Here is a 26,905-nt window from a genome sequence, read left to right on the forward strand (position 1 = left end):
ATGGCCGACCCGCTCCGCAGGACGCTCTCCAAGCTGCGGGGCAGAAGGTCCCAGCGAGGCGCGGCGGCGGCGGGCGCCGGGCACCGCCACGGCGGGGTCTGCTCCCCGCAGGGTAAGTGTTCGCCTGGCTCGACCGCGAGGATCCGGCTGCCCGCACCCGGCCGCTGCTCCACCTGCCGGGGGGGGGGGGGGTCTCCCGCCGCGCCGGGATGCTCCGTGCGCACCCCCCGGAGCGCCGCGCCGGGGCCGGCCGTGAGCTCGGGTCTCGGATGAGTCCTGAGCGGCGGCAGCAGCAGCGTGCGGAGCTACCTGCGCCTCTCCTGGGAGCGGGAATTGCTCCGAAAGCCAGAGCTTCTGGGGCTTGGACCAGCGCTGTGTGCGCGTCCCTGCTCGTTGTCTTGTCTCCTGCATCTGCTTGTCACTCCTCGGCTGCTGTTTGCCTGCTGGGGTTGTTTGGTTTTTTCGCTTTTCAAAGATGCACTCGAAGTCTTACCGATCTGTTTTCAGTTTTGTCGTTGTTCCATTTGAATATATAGTAGTTATACTTTTGTTAGGAAACTTAGTGAAAAAGAACGTGTTTAAATATCAGCCAGAAGAACTGAGAATTGTTTGATCCTTATATGGAGAGGCCGGATAAAGCTGTTCCCTGCTTCCATGAAATCTGCAAAGCAAGGCACGGTATCGTGGTGAAGTATTTTCTGTGCCCACGGAGTTGGCGTAATGTCAGTTTTGACTGCAGTTGAGTTGAAACATTGAAGCTTTGATTTCTGAGCATACACGTGTTGTTACTCTCTTAACTTGAAATACTGATTTATCTAATTTTTTTTTGTCAATAGAGTGAAAGGTTTTGTCAGTAGAGTGAAGGAAATATATGACTTTTTTTTCTTGAGCACCATATCAAAGTCTTTTGGGAAGGAGCTGTTATGTTTGGTATTTGTGTGGAGACACAGTCTTAACTATATGAAATATAATGTTAAATATTTATCTGAAAATGCTAACAGTAGGTAGCATTCTTCTGAATGAAATATTGCTCTAGAACAAAAAGTATGTTCCTGACCTATATGTCTCTCAGAGCTTTGTATGTATTTAAAATTCACTCACGCCTGTAACATCTAAAAGCGTTGAAAACTTGCTCTGTGATATTGGACCACTGGTTGTGCAGATACTTGCATGAGAAGCAGTTTGTGACTAAAATAAACACAGGCATAAGGGCTTTCAGGATCAGGGCCAAGTTCGAATAAAGGGGAAGCAGTGCTTGCAAATATCGCTAGCAATTGCAGAAACTGCAGTTGGGAGATGTATGTGCAAGTGTATCATTTGGACGAGTTTCAGTGAGCATTTCCAATCGGTGACCTCTGGCAGCATGTGGCCGATCAGAGTCGGAGTCACCTGAGTCCTGTGGAAGGTTCCATGTCCCTGCGAGCAGCCTTGCTGGAGGAGGCTGGAGGCTTGTGCTTATTGATGTTTCTGAAGTGAGCTTCTGCAGATGGCTCTTTATTGCGATACCTGGGTGGATGTTGAAAACAAAGTTGGCAGCTGCTAGGACTGAAGGGCAGCCTGGGGCCGGCACCAGATGTGTCACTGGGCGTATGTTTAAGCACACTGTACTGCTTAGGAGCCTGTTGTTTTGGGAATTGTAGGCTGTCCTAACCAGTGCTGAAGGAGCTGTGTTTCTACAGCAAAGCAGGAAGTAGCAGATAGTTTTGTTTGTGGAAATACAGCTCTCAGATGCTTCATCTATTTATGTCACTGGAGCGGGGACCATCCTTGGAGTGAAGCAAGGACTCTGGGATAGTTGTCACCGGCAGAAGGATGCCTACCTGAGAAGTCCCTGATCCAGACAGACTTGTTGGAAACACCGGCATAGCCCTGTGCCCATTGCAGACTAGTTTCCTATCCTTTTGCTTAGTTCTTACTTGCTGTAGGTGACAGTGTGTTAGGAGGAACCATTACAATGGCATACTTCCATTTCCAAGGTGTGGGTGGGAGAAGGAGTATGTTTGCTGCTGGATCACTGAAACTTTCACAGAGATCTGCATTCACGTTTTCCTCAGATTCTGTTACCTGACTGACTTGACCCCCAGTGTAGCAAAGCACCTCTGTGGAGGTGTGCAAAGGCTTCAAAAGGAGCATGGTTAATTTTGTTAATTATTTGAAACAAGTTAATTCTTCAAATCACAAACAGTGATAATACTGCAGTTTAGCTGAACAAGCAAACTGTGTGCTTTTGAAAAATCACCAGATGATGAATCTTTCATCAAATAAAATGGTGGTGTTTCAGATCTTATCAAGGATCTCTTCTGCCATTAAAGTACAAACCTAAAAAGAGGGAAGGTGTTCAAATGAAACTTTTTCATGTCTCCCTTTCTACAGCCAACTTGGCTGGATTTAGAGAGCTGTTCCTTGAGTCCTCCAGAGAGGTTTTCATATTTTAACATCCATTATTGGTGTGTAAATAATTCTTTGCTGAGAATAGTGTTCAAGCAGTAACAAATAGCTGCTTCCATCTGGAATCTCCAGTTGCAAAGTGCTTCATGTGAAAAGAGGTTGTCTGTTTTATGTGAGCCCAGTTATCCCTGTTCAGCCTTAATGGCTGAGTGAGCCTGTTTTGGGTTGTCCTCCTGTGCAAAGCAGCATGAGTTGTCTGACCTGCTCCCTGTTTTTTAATTTGGGTGTATTTGCAGCTCTTCTTCCAGTCCTAGTGCAGTGGTTGCAGTTCCCTGGCTGAGATGTGCTCCAGCCAGGGTGGGTATGGCATGAGTGGAGCTTGGATGTGCTCTGGCAGGGGGCTCAAGTGTGAGCAGCGCTTTCCATGGACACGTAAATGTTTGTCTGTTGCTTCAACGAAACTGTCAAGTTTTGGGAACAGTCAGTGGAATTTGTTTACTACTTGCATGAAATTTTTATTGTTTAAAAATTTCTCTACAATTCTTCTTTCTCCTTCCTTATTTTCATGATGGTGTGTTTTGTTTTATTCCACCCAAATGAGGGGATATTTCTGTCTTAACAGTAGGATAAAGCTGGTAAGGAACCTTTTTGGAGGTTTTTGTGCAAGACATATCATCATCTTTATTTATATAGAAATCTAGAATTGAATTTATGTGGTGGTTCTGTAGCCATTTAAGCAGTACATTGGGACATCCTTCATTGGCGTAACTAAACTGGAGAAGTACTGCTCAGATTGATTGCACCTGAACTTGGCAGAAAGAAGCAGCCATTTCTGTGGAAGTATGCGTGACCTTTCAGCAGAGCTATCTCACTGCCATTTGTCTAAATTACGAAGTGTTAAAAATACAGCCAAACAAGCCTGCTTCTTTATTAGCTATGTGCACATTCTGCTTTGACAGGCTGAAATCTAATTTTGTGATCGTATCACCTTATCTTTTGTCCTTTTGGATGAGGTCTGGTGCAAGTGTCACACGACAGCGAATGTGTTCATCTGTCAAAAGCAAAATTATATTCTAAACATTTGTCTTTCCCTCTCTTTTTGCCTTCCTTTCTGGGAACAGATTTCATAGAAAATGTTTACATAGCTTCGAGAAGCAGGAAGGAGCCCAAGTGCCCCCAGGCCAGCGAGGTGCCCGAGCACAGGCCGCAGGTGAACAGCATAACCGTTTCCAAGAAACGCAGCTGGCTGCAGCAGAGCACCCACCGACGACCTCCTCCTCCTCCTCTGGAAGAAGACAATGCCTGTAAGGAAGTGCACGGGGCTGTTATCCCGGTACCCAAATCTCCCATCCCGCTGCCGGAGCCCGCGGTGCCGTGGGCTCCCTCCACGCCGGCAGCGGGGCGGGAGCACCCGGCGCGGAGCTGTGCCCTGCCGGGCCCGGGCGTGCTGAGGAGCACTGCCTTGGACTGCGGCGAGGATGGCGACGCCGATGATGAAGGAGAAATATGGTACAACCCCATCCCTGAAGACGATGAGCCCGACTTGCCCAGGGTCCATCCTTCTGCTGTGAATAGCCTCGTTGCTGCGGGCTCCCCATCGGTTTGGTACAAATCCCAGCCTGGAGGTGACTCTGGAGTGGCCACGAGTCCCCAGGAGGGTCCCACACGCTCCGTGGAGAGCACGGGGAGCAGCTGGACGGCGCAGCCCAGCGAGGGGAGCCAGGCGGACGCTGCGCAGCCCGGGGAACACACGCAGCAGCCCCGGCAGAAGTCTGCCTGCAAGGCTCCTGGTGCGCCAACAGCAGAGGACAATCCTGCCTTCAGGTGCCCTTCCACAGGTAAGAGTGTTCAGGAACATAAGTGTGTGAACCTCTGTTGTCTTTTACAGGAGTAATAAACCTTTGTTATGTCTCTCTTTTCTCTTTCTTTACCTCTTCCGTTATCAAGCAAATTTTTTGGTGGAAATGGACATTAAGTGCGTTGAAAATGGCTCAGGTTGTGAGACTGATGCCTGCTAAGTGCAGAGGTGCACAGTTGTTTCTCAGTCAGTTTGTTCATGGCATGTCCAGGTGTGGTTGGCCTGTGTTCTCCTTGGCCCCCACCTCACTAGAGACAAGGGTTTTACAAAACAAATTTGCTGAAGCCTGGTAACGTGAGGACACATTGGGTTTCCTTTGTCAGCTGGTGTCTGGCCCTGGCCTTGGATTCCTGCCTCAAAGCTACTTAATGTCTGCAGAAGTTTCTTTAACTTGCTGTCTGGGACTTTTTAATAAAGACTTTTTGATAGACCATGTAAATGCTATTCATCACATCGCTTTCTATAATTACTGTCTTGTTGACTGTCTCAGGCTAATCTAATAGACTGGAGAAGAGTGGTTTTCACTTTCAGAAGCCAGGCTTGTTCCTTGTTATCTTTGGCTGTGTGTTTGATAGTCTTGTTTCCATAATTCCATTAGTGTGTGAATTCAGCATCACATTAAGGATTTTTCCCAGTCTGTTAAAAAACCCCAAACAATTATAAAACCACACCAAACAAAAGTAAGTAGAAAAAACCCTCCCAACCCTTTCCAAAAAGTTATTACTTTTAATTACTTATGTGCCTCGTATTATCTCGACCTTAACTCTAGTGGCCTGTTCAAAGTTAGAAACAGCGTGAGGTTCAGGAGACAGAGAATTCCAGGTTTCTTTCTTTGGAGAAATTTACATTTTACACTGACATTTAAGAGCCTGTATTTCTGTGTGGTTCATCAGAAAGGACCTGAAACATTGGCGTGGGAGCCCAGGTGTGCATTGCCTTCTGGAGAGTCTTCTTTTTGGGTTGTCCCCGTCCAGCCTCATCATCCTGGCAGCCCCTGGCCCCATGTCCCTGTGTGCTGGGAGCTGCTGTGCCTGAATTCCTGGTGTAGAGATTACTTCTGGGAACAGGGTTTGTTTTCAAAGGCACCAGAGCAACTGCTGTAAACAGCAGAAGAAAAAACCCTTGGTTTTCTGGGGGCTCACATTTTGTTCTTGTCATGAAAATGCTGCAGATACAAGCATATTTGCAGTCGTGAAGTGTGTTAAAGTTTTTTGGCATTTATTACAAATGGCTCACTTCATAGCTGTTTTAAATATTTAGATCAGTTTTATTTGCTTGCAAGGTGAATGAGATAATAAACATATTCTTAGGTAGATTTTTGTCATTGTTGGGGCTCTAGAGGCTTTGTAGAGGTCAGTAAGAGTGGTTATTTAGGAAGGCCGTGTGTGTCTTGCAGACTGCTTGACCTCCATTTAGTTGGTTAATCTCTTTGTACGTGGGTGACTATTTCTTTTTCTAAAGAGGTTAGTCCCTTTCTGTAAGAAGAAAAATGTCAAACTCATTTTTGTACTGAAGATGCATTTATTTCTGAAAGCAAAGTTGTCCATTTCAAGAGTTTCCTGAAACTGGGAGAGAAGTTATGAATTTCACCTGATTGTTCATTATGTATTTAGTTAATTAAGGTACTTCAAATGCAGCTCTCCTTCTACATGTGTTGGGTGGTGATCACATTGAATAGATTAATTGATGATGAAGTGGATCCCTGCTGCTCAGTAATTGGCTTTATTATGGAGAAGTAGCTTAGTTCTTTTTAATCCAGTTAAAGTATCTGCAGTTATTTTGAGTGAAATTTAAAATGACAGCTCATCCATATAAAATTACTACACGAAGGGCAGCATGGCCAATTTGACTTTGTGTTAGGACCTTGTTTGAATTACACAGCTGGTATGAAATGGATGTCTCTGTTTGTAGAGAGCTGGGTACATTAAGCAGTAACTCCTGTCAAATAAGAAACTAAAGCTTTGTGGAAAAGTCTGCTTACCTTTCTTATTGAAATGATTTATATATGTCAATATTGGTTAGCACTGGAGCCTAAATGCTAGATTTTTGGAAAGCTTAGACAAAAAAAGGTGAGGCAGTACAAAATCCAAGAATACATATATATATATATATATATATATATATATGTTCATTTTGTCATTTGCTGTTTTCTTCTTTGGACAATGGAAGCAACTGTACCTTTAAAACTTTAGACATTTTTTGCCTTACTTGGATTTTCAACTTTGTAGAGAGAAAATAGTAACGCCTTTTCTTCTTTTTGCTTATTTTTGTGAGTCTTTATTAGGCAGGACATTTTCAATGAAAAGAGTAAGTGATAGAATTCTGTTACTGTGAGTCATTCCAAACGGAGCTCCAAATAGATATTACTGTAATTGTTACCAGTACAATGGATGATAGTTGTATAGGTGCTAATTTGTCCCACAGTCTTAATATTCACTGCTAGGTCCTGGTATTAATCTGGTTACTTCTACAGTAAATGCCATTTATGTTAATAGGATTTGTCAGTCAATTCCTTAATGAGTAATTCTAGCCTTGTTGGCTTAAAAAACAAAACAAAACAGATCAGAAATAAGGCACCCTTATAGCAGAGCTTGGGAAAATAATTAATGTATTTTCTTTACAACATGTACCCAAAAGGTAGCAGTAAGAAGGTAACCTGGTTCCTAGTTAATAATGTAGAAACAGCCTATCTTGGGCTCTTAGGTCTGGGGGAGAAGAATTTAAGTGGAAAGAATCCTGGAGGCTGTTTTTAATTATGTGTCTCCTTGCACAGGCAAAATTGTTATGATTGAAAAATAGAAATATTTTTTGTGGCAAATGCAGTATGAGAAATTTTTTTCACTGTAAAATGTTCAAGTAAATTTTCTTTATAACTGTCTAGGCCTGAACTCTTAACTGTATATTTTTACAGATGTATGTATCACCTGCAGATTGTTGAAGAAAAGCACCCCTTTGTAATGTTGGCTCCTGAGACAGATTTACACCACGGAGCTCTGAGTGGTGCCTTCTGAAGAGTTTGCAATATATTTGCTTTTGGGAGGATTACTGTGGGTATTAGTGTCTACCTAATGAGTGGAATCATCTTGTGTATCTGTATCTAAGAGGTATCTAAGGTCCTGGTAGTACCCATGCACTGAAGGTTGCCAGGATCTGGATTGTGCTTTTGCTACTAAAAATGTACTTGAATTAGCTGTCTGGGTGGAAAATCCTGGTAAGAATCACTGTAAACAATTTCTTTCCAATGTTATGGCAAGTGAAGATGGATCCCATATTCTCACTTAACCCTGTTATGTGCCAACTGGAACTTGGCTTAGTTCCTATTAAAACAACAGGGCTCTTTTTCCACTTACACTGTGACCATTATCCTGGTTTCCAAATACATCTTTTGGGGCCAATGCATGCAAATATTTTGCATGCTTACATGTTGCAGGCAAGCTTCCAGCAATATACATGGAGTATACTGGGCAGCAAATGCTGGTATGCACCTTTCCTTCCACATGTTACAAATATTATTTTTGAAATTTAATGTTTTTTCCCAGATGGAAGATGCTTTGTGGTTTACCTGTTTTTCAAGTGCAGGGAGCTTTGGTTTCACAAGAGAGAAGTGCATTGATGTGAAATACTTGCATGATGTTTGAGATACCAGAATGGGGAGGGATTTGGCAGAAAGGTTCCTGCGCTCCCTCTTTCTCCTGCAGAGGTGAAAGCAGTTTTTTGGGGAGTTGGTGCAAACGCTTTTGGAGGTCAAGGGCTTATTCATGTATTTGTCTTGGATTCATGGGGGTGACAATGCCATAAAGACCTGCTGGTGAAAGAAACAACAGGATGCAGTGTTATGGAGTCAAAGGAGTTCAATCAAAATAGTTAACTGCCTTTTTCAGTTTCTGATTTGTCCTGAGTAACTGTTTATATCCTCTGATGGGGAAAACGGGGGCAAAGCTGCTTTTTATGCTGTGAAAGACACAGTGAGGAGAGGCAATGTTCGTGAGAACAGCCTGATCAGACAGTGCTTGGCATCGCTGCACTGCTCTGCAAGCGCCTTGGTGCAGCTCCAGCGTCTGAGCAGAGCTGCCTGTGGTTCATGTGCAGGGTCATTAATGTTTAAAATATCTGCAATGAACTCATGCTGGTTTGGAGATGCTGAACTCTTCAAATCTGGTCAGTGAAGTGCTGTTACACGTGCTTGCTCCTCTCTGCAACGAGATACCCCATGGTGGATGCTCCGAGAATGAGAATCACCACCAGGATGAGGGGTAGGCACTGGTCACCCCCTTCACCTCTCGTGCCTGAGCCTTGGGGAGGTTGTGCTGTAACCACCTCTCATTTTAATTGATGAAATATTTTAAGCAATGTGTTTTCTATCTTTCACTCCTATAAAAGCGATCCCTGAGTTGATGTGTTCATCACAATTTTATTAGTATCAGTGTATATAGCAATCAAAGAAAACAAACTATCTTTTCAAAATTCTGATGATTTTTTTTTGCCATTTTAATAATTTCTCCATTCCTTGACTCTGAAGCATTATGTGAGATAGGGACTGCATTGGTCAAAGTAGTAATTTATATAGAGATAAAAAATACTTTCCTTTACATGTTAAAAGCAGAGATTCTTCCATTCATTTAGATAAGTAATTGAGATGCTACATAGAAATAATTGCTTTCTAGCAGTTTTTTAAAGTGCTTTTTAGCTTTTTCATTTTCTTTTGCCCAGTTGCTGATGTAGATAGAGGTGATGCTTTACTTTATGTCTTAATTGAAGTTGCTTCAATTTGAGTTGTTCTCTCAATGCCATTTACAGTTCTGCTGTGAAGTTTTATATCAGAACAGGTCTAGAACCATGCCTGCACCTGAGAAATTTAACAGCCTTTGACATCAGTAGAGCTGACATGCAGTTTGTGTCAGCTGAGGACCCAGCTCAGTATCACTTGTGGATTCTACCACAGAGAAACAGTAGATCTCTTTCACCCATTGTTTACTACAAGAACAAGTTTGAGATATTTGGGCTCTTCTGATTTGCTGCTTTTTCACTTTTAATACATTAACACAGCATTTCCATTAGGTATGAGAGTGACTGATACTTCAATACCTTGGTGTAGTAAGCGGCTGATAGCTTTCTGACCAACTTACTAACCTCGACTTGTTGCACAAAAATAAATTGCAGGTTTTCTGAGTAACTTTAAAATAACTCAGAAACCCTATCTTAAGCAATGAGGAATGTGACATATATAACAGCATAGTCAAACGTGCCTGTAAAACAGCATGTGTTGCTGGCAGTGGATGTGACAGTGATATATGTGCCCAAACACATATGAACAGCATTAAACAGGGTCAGACAAGCATGTTTACTGTGCTAAATCACTGCACATGTCTGGCAGGGGCTGTGTTGTAAGTGCTTGAGTCAGTCAGTGTTCTCTTCCCTTGGGGCAGTGTGGTGTAGGGGTAGGTCTGCTCGAGGGACACTAGTGACTGTCCTGGGGACACCTGGATGGCTGGGCTGGGAGAGGGGCCTGCTTTTTGAAGCCCTGTGGGCTCTTCGTTTTTCTGTGGTCGTGGAGAGGCTTTATGCTTTCACACAGCCACAGTGCTGAGTAAAGTAAAAGGTGGCTTTATACTCAAGCTGAACCCACAGCTGATGTTACACACAGTTACTTAGGATGTCAGTTCATTTTGGCTTGGGTTGCATTGTCCTCCAAAAGCTTTTTTTATTTTTTTTCTGTATTCATACTGCTAAAGTGTCAGAAGGCACAAGACAAATGTATTAAATACAGTATAATAGAGCAGCCCAGGCCAGAGAGGACATCAGATGATCATCCAGCTCACCCTTCAGTGGAACAAGGAGCCTAAATGGGACTACTTACCCTGCCCCATGCCAGCTGCAGCTTGGAAACCTGCAGTGGTGAAGGCTCTACCACATCCCTGGTTGTTCCAGGGATTGAGTGTTCTCACTGTGAAGATAAATGCTGCATACACATACAAATGGTCAGCTGTGTATATAAAATGGATCATGCCCATGCTGTCCTGGTGCAACAGATGCCTCTTATGTTTTCTCTTCTGCTACCACCCTTCTGTAAGCATTTCTTTAATGTCTGACTGCTGTTTGCAGCACCGTGTTGTAACTTGGTTGAACAAAAAAGAGGTACAAGTCAGTTTGCTGTCACCCTTGTGAGAAAGCTGTGTCAGATGGGTGAGATGGGAAGTGAAGTGTTACTGGACTGTGCTACAACTCCTCCTGCAGCTTGTTCAGAGTTGTCATGTACACTCTTTTAAAATTGCGTGCATACCTCAGCACATTGCTGGCTTTAGTGGAACACCATGTGGCTCAGTGCTGATGGGAATACCATCCTGCATAATACTCGACTGTTAAGTTTCTTCCAGCCGCATATTTCATTTTAACTGTTTGGTGCTGAACGCAGCAGAAGTTGGACACATAAAAGTCATAGTGTTAGATTGACTCTTTGGTTTTAATGAGCTGGGGGGGAGGAGTTTAATTTGCTGGCTTGCTTTTCCAAGCCTGTGCCAGAGACTTTTGACAGAAAGGGAAGATTAATGTTAGAGGCTGCAGTGTGGCACTGATTGCTATAGAGTGCTCCACACCAGCCCACCAGTGGGACCGTGCAGTGATTTGCAGTACAAGGGAAGGCTTTGTCTGCCTTTATCAAACACCACATTTCTAACTAGCTGCTTGCCAGAAAAGCACAGCAGGCGTGCTAGAAATAGCCCTTCCCCTGCAAGGGAACTACTTCCATGAGATGCAGGATTAAATTAATTTTCCTCTATTCCTCCGGAAGACAGATTCTATGCATTATTCTTCGTAACTGAAACTTCCTTTTATAAAGATACTCTTTTAAGGAACTGTCTGCAAAAGTGACTTAATCCAAAATTCTATGGAGACTAGAACTAGGCTTTGTAGTGTTTTTCTTGGAAGGGGGTGGGGGGACCAAAACCACAGTGAATGACTTTGGTCAAAGACCAGATTGCCTGATTTAGCTGTTTAAGCTTGGTGAAGTATAAAAAGTAAGTTACAGTCCAATGGTGAAAATTGAATGTGCAAAGCACTTGTAAGAATCATTTGCTGTGGACTTGAAGTGATTAGTTTAGAATTAAAGTAGTAAGTCCTTGGCAAATCTGAAGTAAAAACCTCTATGAAGTATGGCTTACTGAGCATCTTGTGAAAACAACACTTCTTTTTTTCTTTCTTTTTATATGCTGTAAACAGTCTCCCTTTCTGAGGCTAGCAAAGGGGAATGAATGATGGATGGATAAAGGTGTTGGAGTCTCTGTGAGCTGCCTGGTTGGTGTGCTTAGGCGCTCTGTAGCACCCCAGCCTGCACAGGCAAGGCTGCCTAGTCCTCTTGGGAGCTGTTAACATTTGAAAAATGATAAGTGATTGGGATGGCTGTTGCTAGCAAGAGGCACTCTTTGTTTCTTAAGGGGTGGAAAAGTGACTCTAGTGAAAGTAATCATGTAATTTTATTAATATCTGTCATTCTGGCTTCAGCTTCCCTCATTCCTTAACTCAGGTAAATTGATCAATTTTCTTACAGTTATTGCTGCCTCTTGCTGGCAAAAGTGAGAATGGCTTGAGCAAAACTTGTTTTTTGCATTTCCTTGAGTATTAGAGCATGAGGTGAACCCCAGGGTCTTGTCTGTGTGCAGTACTTGTGTATGTCTAATTGTGTTCCTTAATTAGTTGTTCTTTACTGCTGAATTGAGGGAGTGTTTTTTTTTTTTTCTTTTTTCTTATTAGCATCAGTACTTGCTGTTGTTTTTTTGTTGTTGTTTTTTTTTTTGCTTTTTGGTACCTTGAAAGGGGGGTGATTTCCTTTGAGGCTGTCACTTGGGAACTGTCTAAACTCTCTTGTGGGATAGTAGTGCCAGGAAACATGGAAGGTTGCTGGCAGGCAGTGAAATGAGGCAGTGCAGGATACAGCTTTTGGAAGGAATAATTCTTGCATCCTTCTGCAGAAAGGAGAAGCTGAGAGTAATGAAAAAAGGTGTGAGACTGCCTGCATCTACACAGGAGAGATTTAGGGCTCTTTGAGATAATAGAGGGACACAAAGAGCCATATTCTTTACTGGAGACAAGTGTCTTTCCTCTACATATAAGAGAAGTGGCAATGCTGATGTGTTGGCTGTGTAGCTAATTGCTCTGTAGACAAGGGTGTCTTTGCCATACTTCCAGGACTTTTTCATCAAGTCTGGTGTCCTTGCACTCGTGCCCCAGAATGTGGCTGTGTGTGCTTGTGTGGGGGATGCAGCACAAATGGGTCGAGCTGAATGCTGCAGGTGCCATTGCTCATTTGTTTATATGTAGTTTCTGGGCCTTTCATCTCCATAAAGCAGATAAATCTGACTTTTGACAGTGAATTGCCAAATTTGGCTGGATGAGTCAGCTTTCTGAGTGCTTGTGAACATCTGACTTGAATGAGTGATGGTTCTCTGAATGAATTGTACTTACCAGGTTATGGCAAATCAACGTTTTCCCCAAGTTCAAGATGTATTTTTTCATTGCCGAGAATTGCAGTTTGAAAATGATTATTCCTTCTCTTTTCTTCTAAAGGGTTTGGAGCTGCTCTTGCACGCAAGCCTGATATACCCTCCACAGAGGTTTCTCCTCCAAGTCCCAGTCCCCTGAAAAAAAGTGGGTCAATCAACTGGCCTTTCCCTGATAGAATTAAATCTCCCAGGACCGTGAGGAAGCTTTCCATGAAAATGAAAAAGCTGCCAGAGCTGAGCAGGAAGCTGAGTGTGAAGGGAACTTCAAGCCATAGTAGTTCAGATAATCCTCCTTCCCTGCTGAAGGGTAGCTGCCGGGATACAAGCCATACAGTGTCTTTGCCTTCTTCTGGAAACTCAGCTACAGCTGCCAGCAGAAATGTGATAAGCCGTTACCATCTTGACAGCAGTGTGTCCTCGCAACACACCTACAAAAAGAAGAGCTCAAGGAGCTCCAAATCCTTCAACAAAGGTGGTTACCTCAGTGATGGTGACTCTCCTGAACTTATAACAAAATCAGGTAAACACAGAAATGAAACCAAGTGTGGGAAAGGAAAGGAGAACCTTCCAAGTAACAGTGGTAAACCTGAAATAGATATTGATGCCTTCAGACACTATAACTTTTCTGATCAACCCAAGTGCTCTCAGTACATCTCTGGACTCATGAGCATCCACTTTTATGGTGCTGAAGACTTAAAGCCACCACGAATAGACTCAAAAGATGTCTTTTGTGCAATACAGGTAGACTCAGTAAACAAAGCAAGGACTGCCCTGCTCACGTGTAGGACAACATTTCTTGACATGGACCACACGTTCAACATAGAAATCGAAAATGCTCAGCACTTAAAGCTGGTGGTGTTCAGCTGGGAGCCCACCCCACGGAAAAACCGAGTGTGTTGTCATGGAACTGTGGCTCTTCCCACTCTCTTCCGGGTCACCAAAACACATCAGCTGGCTGTCAAACTGGAGCCCAGGGGGCTCATTTATGTCAAGCTGTCGCTCATGGAGCAGTGGGAGAACTCTCTTGATGGCCTTGACGCAGACCATGAGCCTGTGATGTTTGGGGTAGATGCTCGAAAAGTTGTAGAGAAGGAAAATGCAGGCTTGATGGTGCCACTTTTGTTGCAGAAATGCATTCTGGAGATTGAAAAGAGAGGCTGTCAGGTACTGTGCATATTTTAATCTTTTTTGTCAATATCTCTTGTGTTGAGATAGCTTTTGTTGCAGTGTAGAGTGAGTGGAAATGGGGGGAAATTAAAAACACTTCTACAAGTAATTTTTTTTCCTTTGCTATTTATGGTGAACACTTGTCATTGTAATGTGGGAAGAAAAGGGTGTGTACAATCAGTGCTTCCAGCTTGGCCTTTGTAGAGTAGAAATACACTTACTCACAGGAGCTGCTCCCAGCAGAGCTTTAGGAGTGAGGGTACTGCAAGAAACCTGCAGCCCTCAGTGCATAGTCACCCTTAGAAAGTAGAGATCAGTTGAGAACTTGAGAATGCTTGACCCCTGAGACATGGGTCAGTCTGTAGGGACACACATCTAAATGCAAAAATGATGTGGTTCACTGTTTTCTCCCACCCAAAGCTGAGACCCTGTGTGCACTGATGCAGTGAGCCCATCTTGTGGTGCAGTCTGAAGCCAGTGTGCTTACGACCCATCTCTGTCATCATTTTGTACACAGCATTAGGATGAGGATGAGTTCCTGAGGGGCTGAATTAAGTTCTTTCCCCACACCTCTGCTCCTTGTCTTTCTTTGGATTGTTCTCAAAACTGGGACTGCTGCAAAGCAGAAGTGCCCAGTGTCTTTGTTTTCATCCCATTATTGGTTGATGTAATCTAATGAACAAAAATATGTATGAGAAATGAAGTATGGAAACAAATCACTGGTTATGGATGCTAGGCAAGAGGTATATTAGGAAGGACTATGCACAAGTAAGCTCAGATGTTCCCCTTGGCAATTAATTTGAAACTGGTGGGAGGACTCTTGCCTGCTGTTCCGCATTATACGAGAGCCTTCCTTGTCTTTTGCACCTGTTCTCACTCAGGTGAAATTGAGAAGTAGTCACACCTACCACTGTTGCTATTTTAAATTGCTGACAGGTTGGATATGCTTCCAGGTGTGATGAGATTAGCTCTGCTGTTTATAACCCAGGTCATGAACTGTAGAGGGAAATGGAACTTCTGTGTAGCTCTTTTGTCGAAAGTCATTGCTGATATTAACTGTGTGATTTTTCTTGGGGATGATTCTACTAACATCCAAATCACTGGGAAAGAGAAGCTTTATTCTTTTTAGTATATGTGTCCTATGATTTCAGCATTTTATTACAGGCTTATTAGCGCCTAGTCATGCAAATGATATTGGGTAATCAAGGCAACACTGGTAATAAAGCAATTGGGATTTGAGGTATCTGAATGTACCTGGTGCTCTTGAGCATGAAGTCTATTTTTGTATTTGCACAGAGAGAACCAAAACTGCAAAATATACTGTTAACTTCTTTTAACTATGTGCTTGTCTGACATTTTTGACTTTCCTGCAGACTGCAAATACTGTCATGGTGCATAATCTCCACCTGAATTTCAATGTGGCACTAGGGAACTTGAAAAGTTTGAAAGAAATGGTCTTAGGCATATACTAGATCATATTCAGTCATGAGAAATGGGGAGTACAAATTCCACTGGGTAGCTTTCCATTTATTTAAACAGGAATTAATATACGACCAGAAAAATATTCTTGCTTACATACCTGTAGTCTCCTGGTCGTAAGATAGTACAAGTGGGATTCTTTTGTTTGGTTTGGTTTTGGATAATTTTTTGTCTTGAGTCCATGGTAGTTTTACATTAATCTTTTACTGCTCAGTATAGCTGCCTATAATGCTAATTAAAATAAAATTCATATTTTTGAGATTTAGTTTTGTAATATTATAGGATTGTTTTGTATAAATGGTGTTGATGAAAATAAAAAATAATGATAAAATGGAAAATTTCAGTACATTAAACCCCATGATTTAACTGGCAGTTCAGTTCAAGAGTGACGTGGGTTTCACGCCGATCACCTTAAGCATGTTAAATAATACCTGTTTTGCAGAAAACTTTCAATATTATTTAAAACACATGAAAGTCAGCATCTTGTCAGCCTTAAAGCAACATATTACAGGTGTAATAATGGAGTAGACATAATTTTCTTGAAACTCTGGTTAAGGGTATAAAAATAAATTTTAATATTTTTTTCTGTATAATGTAATACTGTAGGAAAATATTTTCACTTATTTTGGGTTTGTGTTGGTTTATTAATTGATTCATAATTTTCCTCATTTTTATTATGGAGTCATTTGCATGACTTTTTCGTCTGCTAATGGTTAATAACTGTATTTGTTTAATAATTAATTTGTTTAATTAATAACTGCAATTTTGTTTACATAAAGCTCTAAAAACTTCTCATTTCTTTATGCTGAAGTTTGAATTCTATTTTGTATTATTAAACAATTATGCCAAGGAAAATAATGATTGTCTGAGTAAGTAGGGTGAGAAGCAAATATATGTTTAATCTGTACTTCTTTCCTGATTCTCCATAAAAGCAAAACATTAAGCAATTCCAGTTTAGAGCTTGTGTTATGTCAGTGGAACACTGCTCAGCATCACTCACCGGGTGCTGCACAGCCCCCGTGCTGCGAGGTGCCCGATTCTGTGCGTGGTGTTTGATGGTTTGCTTGCCTGTCCCCAGTTGCATTCCCAAGCTGCTGCTGCCGCCTCTCTGGATGACACAGCACACGATGGCAATCGCTGGTCCCTGGGCAGGCCGGTGGCTGACGTGGGGCTTTGTTTGTGCTCGCAGGTGGTGGGGCTGTACCGGCTCTGTGGCTCGGCTGCGGTGAAGAAAGAGCTTCGAGAGGCGTTCGAGAGGGACAGCAAGGCTGTTACTCTCTGTGAGAGCCAGTACCCAGATATTAATGTCATAACAGGTAACACATTTACTTGCTTTTCTTCCAAAAGAGTTGTGCCGCGTTCCTCGTGTACCTTTAAAAGGGTGAAATTGTGCTTTGAACTCTTTTTCTGTTGTCATTTTAACAAGCTTTTAACTGCTGCTGAAAGCTTGCTGGGAGTGAGTGCAGTTACTGTGGGGATGGATACAGATACTGTGTGAGTATGGATGAAGCAGCAGTGATTTGTAAGGAGGAGATGACATGGAAGGACCTGCTTTCAGTAGCTGCTCCACCAGGTACAGAGGGGAGTCTGAAAGGAGCTGGTTAAACATGTACCCTTGGTTTGTATTGGAGCAGATCTGGAAAAGCTTGGTTGTGATCAGGCACCTCTGCTGTGCTGGTGGCTCTGCACTGTGTGACCAGGGTTGTCTTGGATCAACTGTTGTTCTCCCTTTATGTTGGAGGTTGAGGAGTTATGGAAACAGATTTCCTGTTGTATTGTGCAGGCTAGGTAGAGCTGCAGGAAAGTGCCTTCATTTGATCACTGTTTTTTTAAAAGCCTTGCTAAGCTTTCTCCTGCTCCCTGGAGTGGCCCTTTACTTGGTGTCACACAGCAAGCTCCAGGGACAGGTAAGGAGGTCCTGGGAAGCCTGTCTGCATCAGGTCCTTACATGGCTCTCTTCACAGGAGCTGCGCTGTGGAACTGAAGTAAGTTGTTGAGGTTTTTCTGGTTTGCTAAAAACCAGAACAGTTTTATAACTATTGATACTTGTTATGTAAGCTAAAGTTGATCTAATTTCAGGCATCACTGAGTAAGCCAGTTGCTCTGAGAAATTAGTCAGAAGCATTCACTGCCTCTGTATCAAGGGTTGGAAAATGTAACAGTAGTTGGGTTATAAATTTTCTGTGCCAAAACCCTCTCTGTAATATCCAACATCTAGGATAGGATGGATATACCCTGTTTGGTGGTTTATTTCATTTCAATTTCAACTGGGAATTAATTTTATTCATTACATTTTATAATTGTACAACATGTTATCAGAAGATACTACTCAATGACATTTGCTGAGTTACATAAACCTCTGTGTTCAGAGTGGGCAGCCAGTCAGTTTGCCTTACTTGCCTTGGCTGATTTTGCTGTGGGGCTTAATTTTGTTCACAAGAACCAGCATTCTCAGCACCAGAAACTTGTATTTATAGAATCATAGAACTGTTTATGTTAAAAAGACCCTTAAGATTATCAAGTCCAGCCATTAACCCACCAGTGTTTCACTCTGATGTTACACAGCTTTTATAAACAGGGTGTACGGTAAAGGCAAAAAGTATAAATGGTCTTTTAAACTGGGTCGTTTTTTTCCCTTTGCAGATAAATTAAAGAGAAAAAGCAGTGGGAACTTTAAGATCGGATTGGTCCATTAAATGATTGAAGTCCTATTTTCTCAATTTTTTTGCCATCAACTCCTATGATGGAGTAAAACCTCTCAGTTGCTTTCTGTCAGCAAAAGCTGTCTGATACTGACTTATAAGCAGATAAATGGCAAATTTGCAATTTGGTTAATGTAAACTTTGGGATACTTAAAAACTTTGTTGTTACTTTTAAAAATTTTAAGATACTAAAAATGACACTGCACTTCCATGCTACAAGTAATCATTAAAATAAAACAGTATTTGTAGAAATGGTTCAGTAGTATCATGGCGAAGGGTATAGGAATTTAATACTTAACCTGTATACAACAGAACATTTCCTAAGCATTTTGATTTTCCTGAGTATATTGTACACTCAGAACCAACCAGAACTGGCTGAAGCCAAAGTCTGAACTGCAGGAGAGCTCAGTGCTACTGCAAAGCTCTGGAAGGGCAGGAACACAGTCTTGACTGATCTTTCCCTCTTGAGTTTGTGCTGTGGTGGCGAAATTGAAAAATTGCAGTACATTTTTCCATATACATTCCTTCAAGCCTCGCTGCTGGTGGTGATCTTTTGGTGACTGCAGAACTGTCACCAGAACTGGTGGCTCGGCAGTGGTAGTACTGGAGGATGCTATTTGGCATCCAGAGTTTGCATTGCAAGAGTGAAAAGACTACAGCTTTGTTTTCTGCCTTACAGAAAGTCTACTGAGTGTCCTTTAGTTTGTGTTCTATTGCAAGAGTTTTCTTACATGCTACTTTCCTTACCAGGAAAAAAAGAATTTTGAGGAATTACGTTAGAAAAGCAGATTGTTTTCCCTGGTAGCCCTGCAGCTGTGCAGTCCAAGTGCCTGTGTAAGTGCATTGCCTGTGTCAGTGTTGTGCTGCAGGGGCTGACTGGGTGAGCAGGCAGGGAAGGGGTGTTGGCATCTGTACCTTCCACTGACCCACATGCAGCCACGTGAATTACTGGAAACTGCCTGCTCTGGATTGACAGGGGAACCTGCAGTTTTTGTGGACAGCTGAGTTAGCCACTGTGCTTAGTGCTAGCAATAAAAGTGCCCACAAAACTTACTGCATGTGCTCAGGGAGTTGTGTAGAGAGGGAATGTTCACCTGATTACTTAATACTGAGGCTGATGCACATGATTCATACTTCCATCAGTCAAAACATGTGTTCCACAGAATATGAATCCTCAGCATAAATCTTGGCTGTTTTGAAGAGAAGTGCTGCCTTATGTCCTTTTTGAAATTTGAGTAGCGCTCCGTTCCAAAAAGATGAATAATATTTTTTTGACAGCTCTCCAAGGACTAAAGAATGAACATTTAATGATTAAATCTTGACTGAGAAATACTCTTGGGATTGACACAGGCTTACACACAATGAAGTGGGCTCGTGGATCAAACTGAGGTGTGCAGGCAGTTCATGGAACTGACCTGTACTATGTTGTTGCATTGTGTCTGTTGGCATCCACGTGAATTCATATCTCTGCATAAAGCTTGCAATATTCTTAACAGTTCAGTGGGTCAGAAAAATGAGGAATTAATGAAGTGGATGGCAATTTCTGCTCTCTGTCTGAATGTGTTGTGTGTGGTTGTGTCAAGAGGAATGTGCCAGTGGGCTGGCAGCAGCAGGAAGCTTAGATTCATGGAAAAAAAAAATAACAGCAGCCTCTTAGAGGGCTAATTTAGCTGAGTGAATAGCAAAAGGATTTTAAAAGGTCAAGGGGCATTCATGCCTCCCAAACCATCCTGTTATCCAGAGCTGAACAGGAGAAAGTCTTTTGGCAGGTGGTAGTCCTATGATTGTGGATGCTGTTGCAGGAATTCCTGCTAAGTAATTATTAATAAGTAGTTCTAAGTGTTTAGTATAAGCTAATTTGCATAGAACATACCATTTCCTACTTTTAGCTGATTTTGATTTCAGCCTCTGCCTCCAAAGAAAGCACAACTGAAACAGAGATCTTGATAGAAGTCAGCATGTCTTGCTTATGTTGTGCTTATGAAATAAGGAAAATATCCCAGACCATATTGTACAGCACCAGAATGTGCCACATTTGTTTCATAAATATTTTAACCAGCTAATCCACATAGGGAACATGAGCCTTTAAATTCAGGGAAGAAAAAACATTTGGTGGGAAGGCAGGAATATGAGTGAGTCACTAAACAAAAACTAGCCACTTAAGTGGAGAAGTACCAAAAGTGCTTATTCTTTTGAAAGCAAACAAAAAATTCCACCAAACCACCAGGGGAAGTAATTTTTCAGGGAAAAAAATGGTTGTTGGCATGTTTTGTGTTGCTGAGGGGACGTTCCCATTTTAAGCACAGAGTGAGCTCCTGGAGGCCATGTGGTGTCTGCAGGGATGGCTTTGCCTGGCTGCCCCGTGCCCCTGCTGCAGCTCAGGACCAGGGTGCTGATCCTTCAGGTAGTGCTGCTCCTGCAGCACAGCTTCAGTGGCTGCACTGCTGCAAGTGCAGGATTCTTTGTAAATGAAAATATTTATACAGGTAGAAGACAGCTCTTACATGCACTCTGCATGTGAAGGGCAAAATGTTAACTTCTATTCCCTGTACTCTTTTAGAAACAAAGCTCACGCTGTACAGTTCATTTTACAGCTCGGACTTTTACACACACTTGAGCTAATGAAAACTGATGCTTTGTTAAATAGCACAGTGTGATGGTAATTGCTGTGATGTGAGATTTTAAAAGGTTGTGAGAAGTGCCTGCTAAAAAAATCTTCTGCCTTTCCAACTTTACCTGTTTGGAGGACAGGCTGCTTTGTTAACTTGCAGCATCTGCTTTTAAACAGTTTATTTTAATCCAGCATTTCTTCCTAACGAAGTAGTTAAATGTAGTTGTGATCTAGCTAAAAATAGTAGATACTTGTGGGGCAGAAAGCAATTTTTTAAGGAAAATGAGAATTGCTGGGAAGCAGCCTTGTTTCCTTCAATTTTTTGTTGGTCGTATTGGATATTGCTCCTGGATAGCATCCTGCTATGTCCTTTCCAGAGGTTGCTCTTAGAAGCCTTAATATTTTGGTTTTTTTCATTATTATTCTTCCAGTCACTGAAACCCCTCTCAAAATGAAGTATCAGCCAGGTTCCAATGCCAGCTTACAAGAATGCAAACGCTCAATTCCTGTTTGGAAAGAATAGGTGTTAATGAGGTGCTTGCCTGGTTGTTGCAGTCCCTGGAAACAGCCTCTCCCCAGCACATCCCCAGCTTCAGAAATGGTGCAGTATTTCTCTGCAACAGGGAGGGCTTGGTGCCTGGGTATTTTAGGCAGTGTCTGCAGTGGGTGTGAATCACATCTGTCACAGCTGGAGCAGTGGTTTGCTGGGGCTGCAGCATACCCAGGGGCAGCAGGGAGCTGGAGGCTCTCTCTTATGAGGACATGTTTGGTTTGTGTTTGCCTAGGTGAGAAGATACCATGTGCTTTGCTGGATGTGCTACTGGCACTGGGATGTTTGCTCATAATTTTATAGCTCAAAATAAACAGAACAGAAAAATTAACTGATAGGCTTATATAAAAGAGGAGGGGTCATCAAGCTGGACTTTGGTTTTTGTAGGAGCTCCTTTCCTTGGATAGGAGGTGGAGTGCTCTGAGCACTTTCCTTGCCTCCCCTCACCCTCATCAAGGGAAACTCGGAGAGATCTTCCCCTGGTGCCCAGTGTCCCCACTTCTGCACATGCAGCAGCCCCTGTGCCCCAGCCCCTCTTTGCTTTGCCCTTTTGGTGGTGTCCTCCCATCCCTCGCTCCTGAGTGCAGGGTTGGTCACTGACATGGAGGATTTTCTTATGGAATGGGTGAAGTTGATGTGATTTAGTGCTCCCAAAATTTGCTGCAAAGGGAATCTGCAGCTTGTTAAAGGTAACTGTTGTGTCTCATTAGGTGTCCTAAAGGATTATCTGCGAGAGCTGCCCTCTCCCCTGATAACCAAGCAGCTCTATGAAGCAGTGTTGGATGCCATGGTGAAAAATCCCTTGAAAATGACAGCAAACGGTTGTGAGAATGACCCAAGTGACTCTGAGCACACAGCAGCTCTTCTGGATTGCCTGCCAGATGTTGAGAAGGTGAGTAGTTGTTAGCATGTTCAAGTAAATCACAAGCTTCAGAAACTTTTCATACTGGATGTCAAATGTCTCAGAACTGTTTATCAGATCAGGTGGTTCACTTGGATTTGTGATGCTCCACATATTTGAAAATAATTCCATGCTGCAATGAATTGGAGGGTTTGCATTGCTGGATTTGCTCTAGTTTTAATTTTATATTTATTTTTAATTTTATATTTAAAACTGGATGAAAGGCTGTGATCTCTGCTTTTACATGATTAGATAAATGATTATTCCTGTGTGCATTCCTGCTCCACTTCTGTGGAACTCTCTGATCTGTATGATGTAATTACCCGGGCAAATCCATTCCTCTTTCTTTAGTATGTGCAAGAAAGCCTTTGTTTCCCGTGCTGCACAGTGTTACCTGCCAAATTCCTGTGTAGCAAACCACAGCCCCTTCCGGGGGGAGGGAGGGAGCGAGGGGCCTGCAGGCTGTCTGGAAGCTTGTTCAGATGTTGACATCATATAGAGAGTTTCTTTATTTTCTAATGTACCTGGATCATCTGTACTGCTTCTGCAGCCTCTCCTCCCTTCCTTTTTACTGAGAAAACTCATCTGTGTGAAACTGAGTTCAGATAAGAAACAAACTGAGTTTCACCAGAAAGTCTGTCTTAATTGGTCTGCTCTGTCACAGTCAAATACAGCTTTTCTAATTCAGCATTTGCATGTTCTGTTGATGGCTGTTGGTAGTAAAACCAGAGCTAGCAGCCTTCCCTCTAGAGCCATGACCAGCACCACTGTTGTCTAGTGTTTGGTTTCCTGAGCAGTATTTTGTTTCTCTAGGCTACCCTGAAGATGCTGTTGGATCACCTGAAACTGGTGGCTTCTTACCACGAAGTAAATAAGATGACGTGCCAGAATTTAGCTGTGTGTTTTGGCCCTGTGTTACTGAGCCAGAGGCAGGAAACCACCAACCATAACAACAGAGTCTTCACAGACTCAGAAGAGCTTGCTAGTGCCCTGGACTTCAAAAAGCACATAGAGGTTCTTCACTACTTACTTCAGTTGTGGCCAGGTACTTTCGTGAATCTGATCAAGGAAAAAAAGTCATTGCTGTGTGTTTGTACCGTGTAATACTGTACATTCATTCACAGGATGATTGAGCAGCATCAGAATTCATAAAATGGGAGGTACTATGGTATCACCTATTAATCTAAAGAAATTAAGTAACAGTAACTAAAGACAGTTTCTAATTGGGCACTTTGCTAAGTGGGAAGTTAGTTGGTTTAATTACTTTCTTACCAGATGGCAGAGTTTGAGTATAATGTAAGAAATAGTGAAGGCTTTATGTGAGTAAGGATATTAGAAAACACAAACCCAGTGACATTGAAATTTCCACATCTGAATTAGACAGGTTGGAGATTTTTTTTTCTTGCTCTCCAGCTTTGACCTGATGGGGTTAGTTTATTTCCACCCTTGTAATTTGGCAGAGTTGAAGACATCCTTAGAGGAAGAGGTCTGCAACTTCTACTTGTTTTTGCAGAGCTTTGCATAAGGAACAATATTGCTGCTCCATGATGGGTTTGAGGTGACTGAAGATGCTGCTGCTTGCTTGTCAGCTGCAGGTGGGCAGCTCCAAACCTGCTGATCACCGAAAATGAAAAGAACCTTTCAGTCAGATGAGTGGGTCTATGCAGGAGAGATGGGGCATGTAGGTGGAGGAAGAGGCAGATCAAGAGCTGTTTGGGCAGCAAATACTGTGCAAAAACTAATCTTGAAACCTTGGGGATGGGTTGTGGCATGGCTGCTGTGGACTACAAAACCAAGTGGCTGTAGCTCTGCCCACAGGAGTGTGTATTGCTGTAAAAGGGTAGGAGTAGGGTAAGTAGTAGGGTTTTCCTTTACTTAGAAGAAAAAGCCAAGTCCTGTCCCTTGGTTTGCAAGGACTGTTGTGTTAACTTGCAGGATGTTGTGTTAAAAGGGAGGTAATGCAGAGACTTGAGTAGGTGAGCACCACACAGTGTAAACAGCACACTTGGACTGAATGGAAGGATCACAGTCTGATCCCTTATATTTGATCATCTGTAGTTTGAGACAGCTTGATAACCAGCATGTTGTGCAATACTTAGATTTCCGTATATTTCCAACTGGAAACAAATAGTCCTTGTTTGGTTAGACTGTGTAACAGTGGCAAGTTATTGTTAACCCATGGCCCTCCATCTTAATGGAGCATAGTCTAAACAGAAGGGGTTTTGTTATAGTAAGCGGAGGAGGGCAGAAGCAGTGAGAGTTATTGCATGTTACTGTGCAAGACATAAAGTAAAATCCCCTGGAGAGACCTGTAATGTGGATCCAGAAGGAGAAGGACTGGGCACATTTCAGGACTGAATGTTTGTGCTTGTGTGGGGGGAATCTAACAAGGAGAGGGTCAGATGGTGAACTGCATGGGTTTGTGTGCACTGCCTTTTCAGTGGTGAATGGGAATAGGAAGTCTCTGCTGCTCATTACAAGAAGCAATGGTCTGTATAACACCAGAAGTTTTGCAGCTCAGATACTTAATAGGCACAGGTCAATGAAAAAACTGTGGTGTTTACCTTAGGCAGTGGGTAGCAGCAGAGAAGCCTGTTAGTAACTTGTGCTATGCAACTGTGAGCTCAGGTAACACTGCCAGAAAACCCGTGTGAGTGTACATCTGCTTGAGGCTGCACAGGAAAATTACTGCAGGTGAGCTTCTTTAATGGCACAAAACATTAGGGCAGGAGAGAAGCAGGAGAGCTCAGCTCCATGTGTTGTCAGCTTCTGCAGGTGTTTCTCAGTGGTGGTATTTTTGTTGTGTTTGAATCTCCTTTGCTGTGCCTGCTTTCTATTACTCCTTAGCCTGGACAAAATGTGTGAGCTGAACTGTTTGCTTTTCTTTGACCCAGACATGGATGGTGATTAACTTGTACAATAAATTTAATTGTTGTTCTGGGAGTTTCTACTTTCAGAAAGGCTTCTCTGCTGCAATTTGACTCTGGAATGAATCTTCTAAATTAAGATTTTGTAGTAGTAATTTTCCCTAATTGTTTTATATCGAACAGTGGCAAAAAATGTGCAATGTGTTGGCTGTGAGATTGCATATGTTCATTCATGCTTTTAGTGGGTGGGACATGGAGGGAGGACAGTGGACATCTGCCATGGACTTTGCTGTTGCAATGGATTCAGTTCTGACTGGTTTACCTCCTCTCTTCTAGTTCATCACTCGCCTGCCAAAGAGCCAGCACATCTGAATGTGTTTCCTGAGCACTCATCCTCCCTGAATTACCTGAGACCCAAGAGGCAGAGACCTCAGATGCTGAACCTGAGTGGGACCGAGATGTCAGGGGTGCTCAGACCAAGGCCAGCAGGTCTAGACAGCCCCTCGAGCAACCGCTATGCTGGGGACTGGAGCAGCTGTGGGGAGAACTACTTCCTAAACCCCAGAGACTGCCTGGGTGAGGCAGACTATGATGATGTCCCTTCGGAGGACACGGAGAGCGGGGATGACAGCAGCAAAGCCGAGGAGCTGGACGCGCCCGTCGGACGCCCGCAGCCCGGCCCCGGAGAGCATCCCTTGGGGAGCTACCTGACAGTGCAAGCTATAGACTCTGCAGTGGATCACAGAGCACATCTCAAGGACCTGCAGGAAAGTATTGATACTCTCATAGGAAACCTGGAAAGGGAACTCAATAAAAACAAGCTAAATATGAGTTATTAAATCCTGTCCTGCATGACGTCTCCTTGTGCCTCCATGCCCCTTGTTGGGCTTCCCTAGCTGTGTGAGGAGTGATGGTGCCCTGAGCACCTCGTGGTAAGGCCACAGCCCACCTTGTGTTAGCACATGTGAAGCCATTCCGTAATGTTTCTGCCTTTCGTTAGAAGGCTTTGTCCTGATTTGTGTTGGAGACCAGCTTAGACTGTGATGTGATTCCACATAGTGGCATTTCTCCCTGAAAACACTATGCACTTAGGTGGCCTGGGCAGTACCTGATAGAAGATAAAGCAACATCTCTGCTGTCAGTGGCAGCAGAATTCCTCATTCCTGAACTCCTGGCTCCGGTACAGATGTTCCTCTCGGAAGAGGATGAACGCTGCTTGGGCTGAGTTTTGCAGCAGGGACTTCACATAGACTTGTTTCACTACATATGCAATGGCTGCTATGAAAAATACTTTATATAATATTTATATATAAAGTTTTAATTGTACAAATATTAACGTATTACTGTATTAACACTTTTCAGTAATTATTTAAGCAAGCAAAAATAAATATTTTTCTAACCTTGTTTGTATATATCTATGTATACATGTACATGTGTCTGTAGCCATCTTTGAAAGGAAAGGTCTCAGAATTATGAAATGTTCCCATTTCTAGGAAGACATGTTCAGTGATGCCAGGGCAAGGTTACCCTTTGGGGAACACGGCATTTGATTTATGCACAGAAACATGGCCAGAGAGGAGGTAGGGTGAATGATTAATGTAAATGACCTTGTGAATTGCAGGAACAGCGGTTTGCAGGTGTTGACTATTAACTCTCACACACTCACACCACCCTTTCTGTTTGTTTTGTTTTTTCTTACTTCATTGTTTGTTTCTTCCTCCATGGGTTTTTTCACATATAAAGAAGGTCTGGAAGGTATCTACTTTTCAAAAAATATTTTTTGTTTTTCCTTTATAACCTTTACTTTATTCTTGATGTTTTGGTACATTTTTTTCCTTTCCAGAGTTCCATGTATTTTTGTTGTGGTACCCTTGGCTGGTGCTGGTA

General features: G+C 42.8%; 1 protein-coding gene across 1 annotated transcript; it reads left to right on the top strand.

Annotated features, from left to right (window-relative positions):
• Positions 1 to 26,273, top strand: SYDE2 (synapse defective Rho GTPase homolog 2). The gene is made up of 7 exons (XM_062497392.1): positions 1 to 112; positions 3,510 to 4,226; positions 12,806 to 13,905; positions 16,577 to 16,703; positions 21,961 to 22,142; positions 22,965 to 23,196; positions 25,355 to 26,273. Exons 1-7 carry the CDS (start codon positions 1 to 3, stop codon positions 25,855 to 25,857), a joined length of 2,973 nt encoding a protein of 990 aa, XP_062353376.1. The 3' UTR covers positions 25,858 to 26,273.
• The last annotated feature ends 632 nt before the right edge of the window (positions 26,274 to 26,905 follow it).

This window comes from Cinclus cinclus, chromosome 8 (assembly GCF_963662255.1).
Source record: "Cinclus cinclus chromosome 8, bCinCin1.1, whole genome shotgun sequence".
In the NCBI taxonomy this organism is placed as follows: Eukaryota; Metazoa; Chordata; class Aves; order Passeriformes; family Cinclidae; genus Cinclus; species Cinclus cinclus.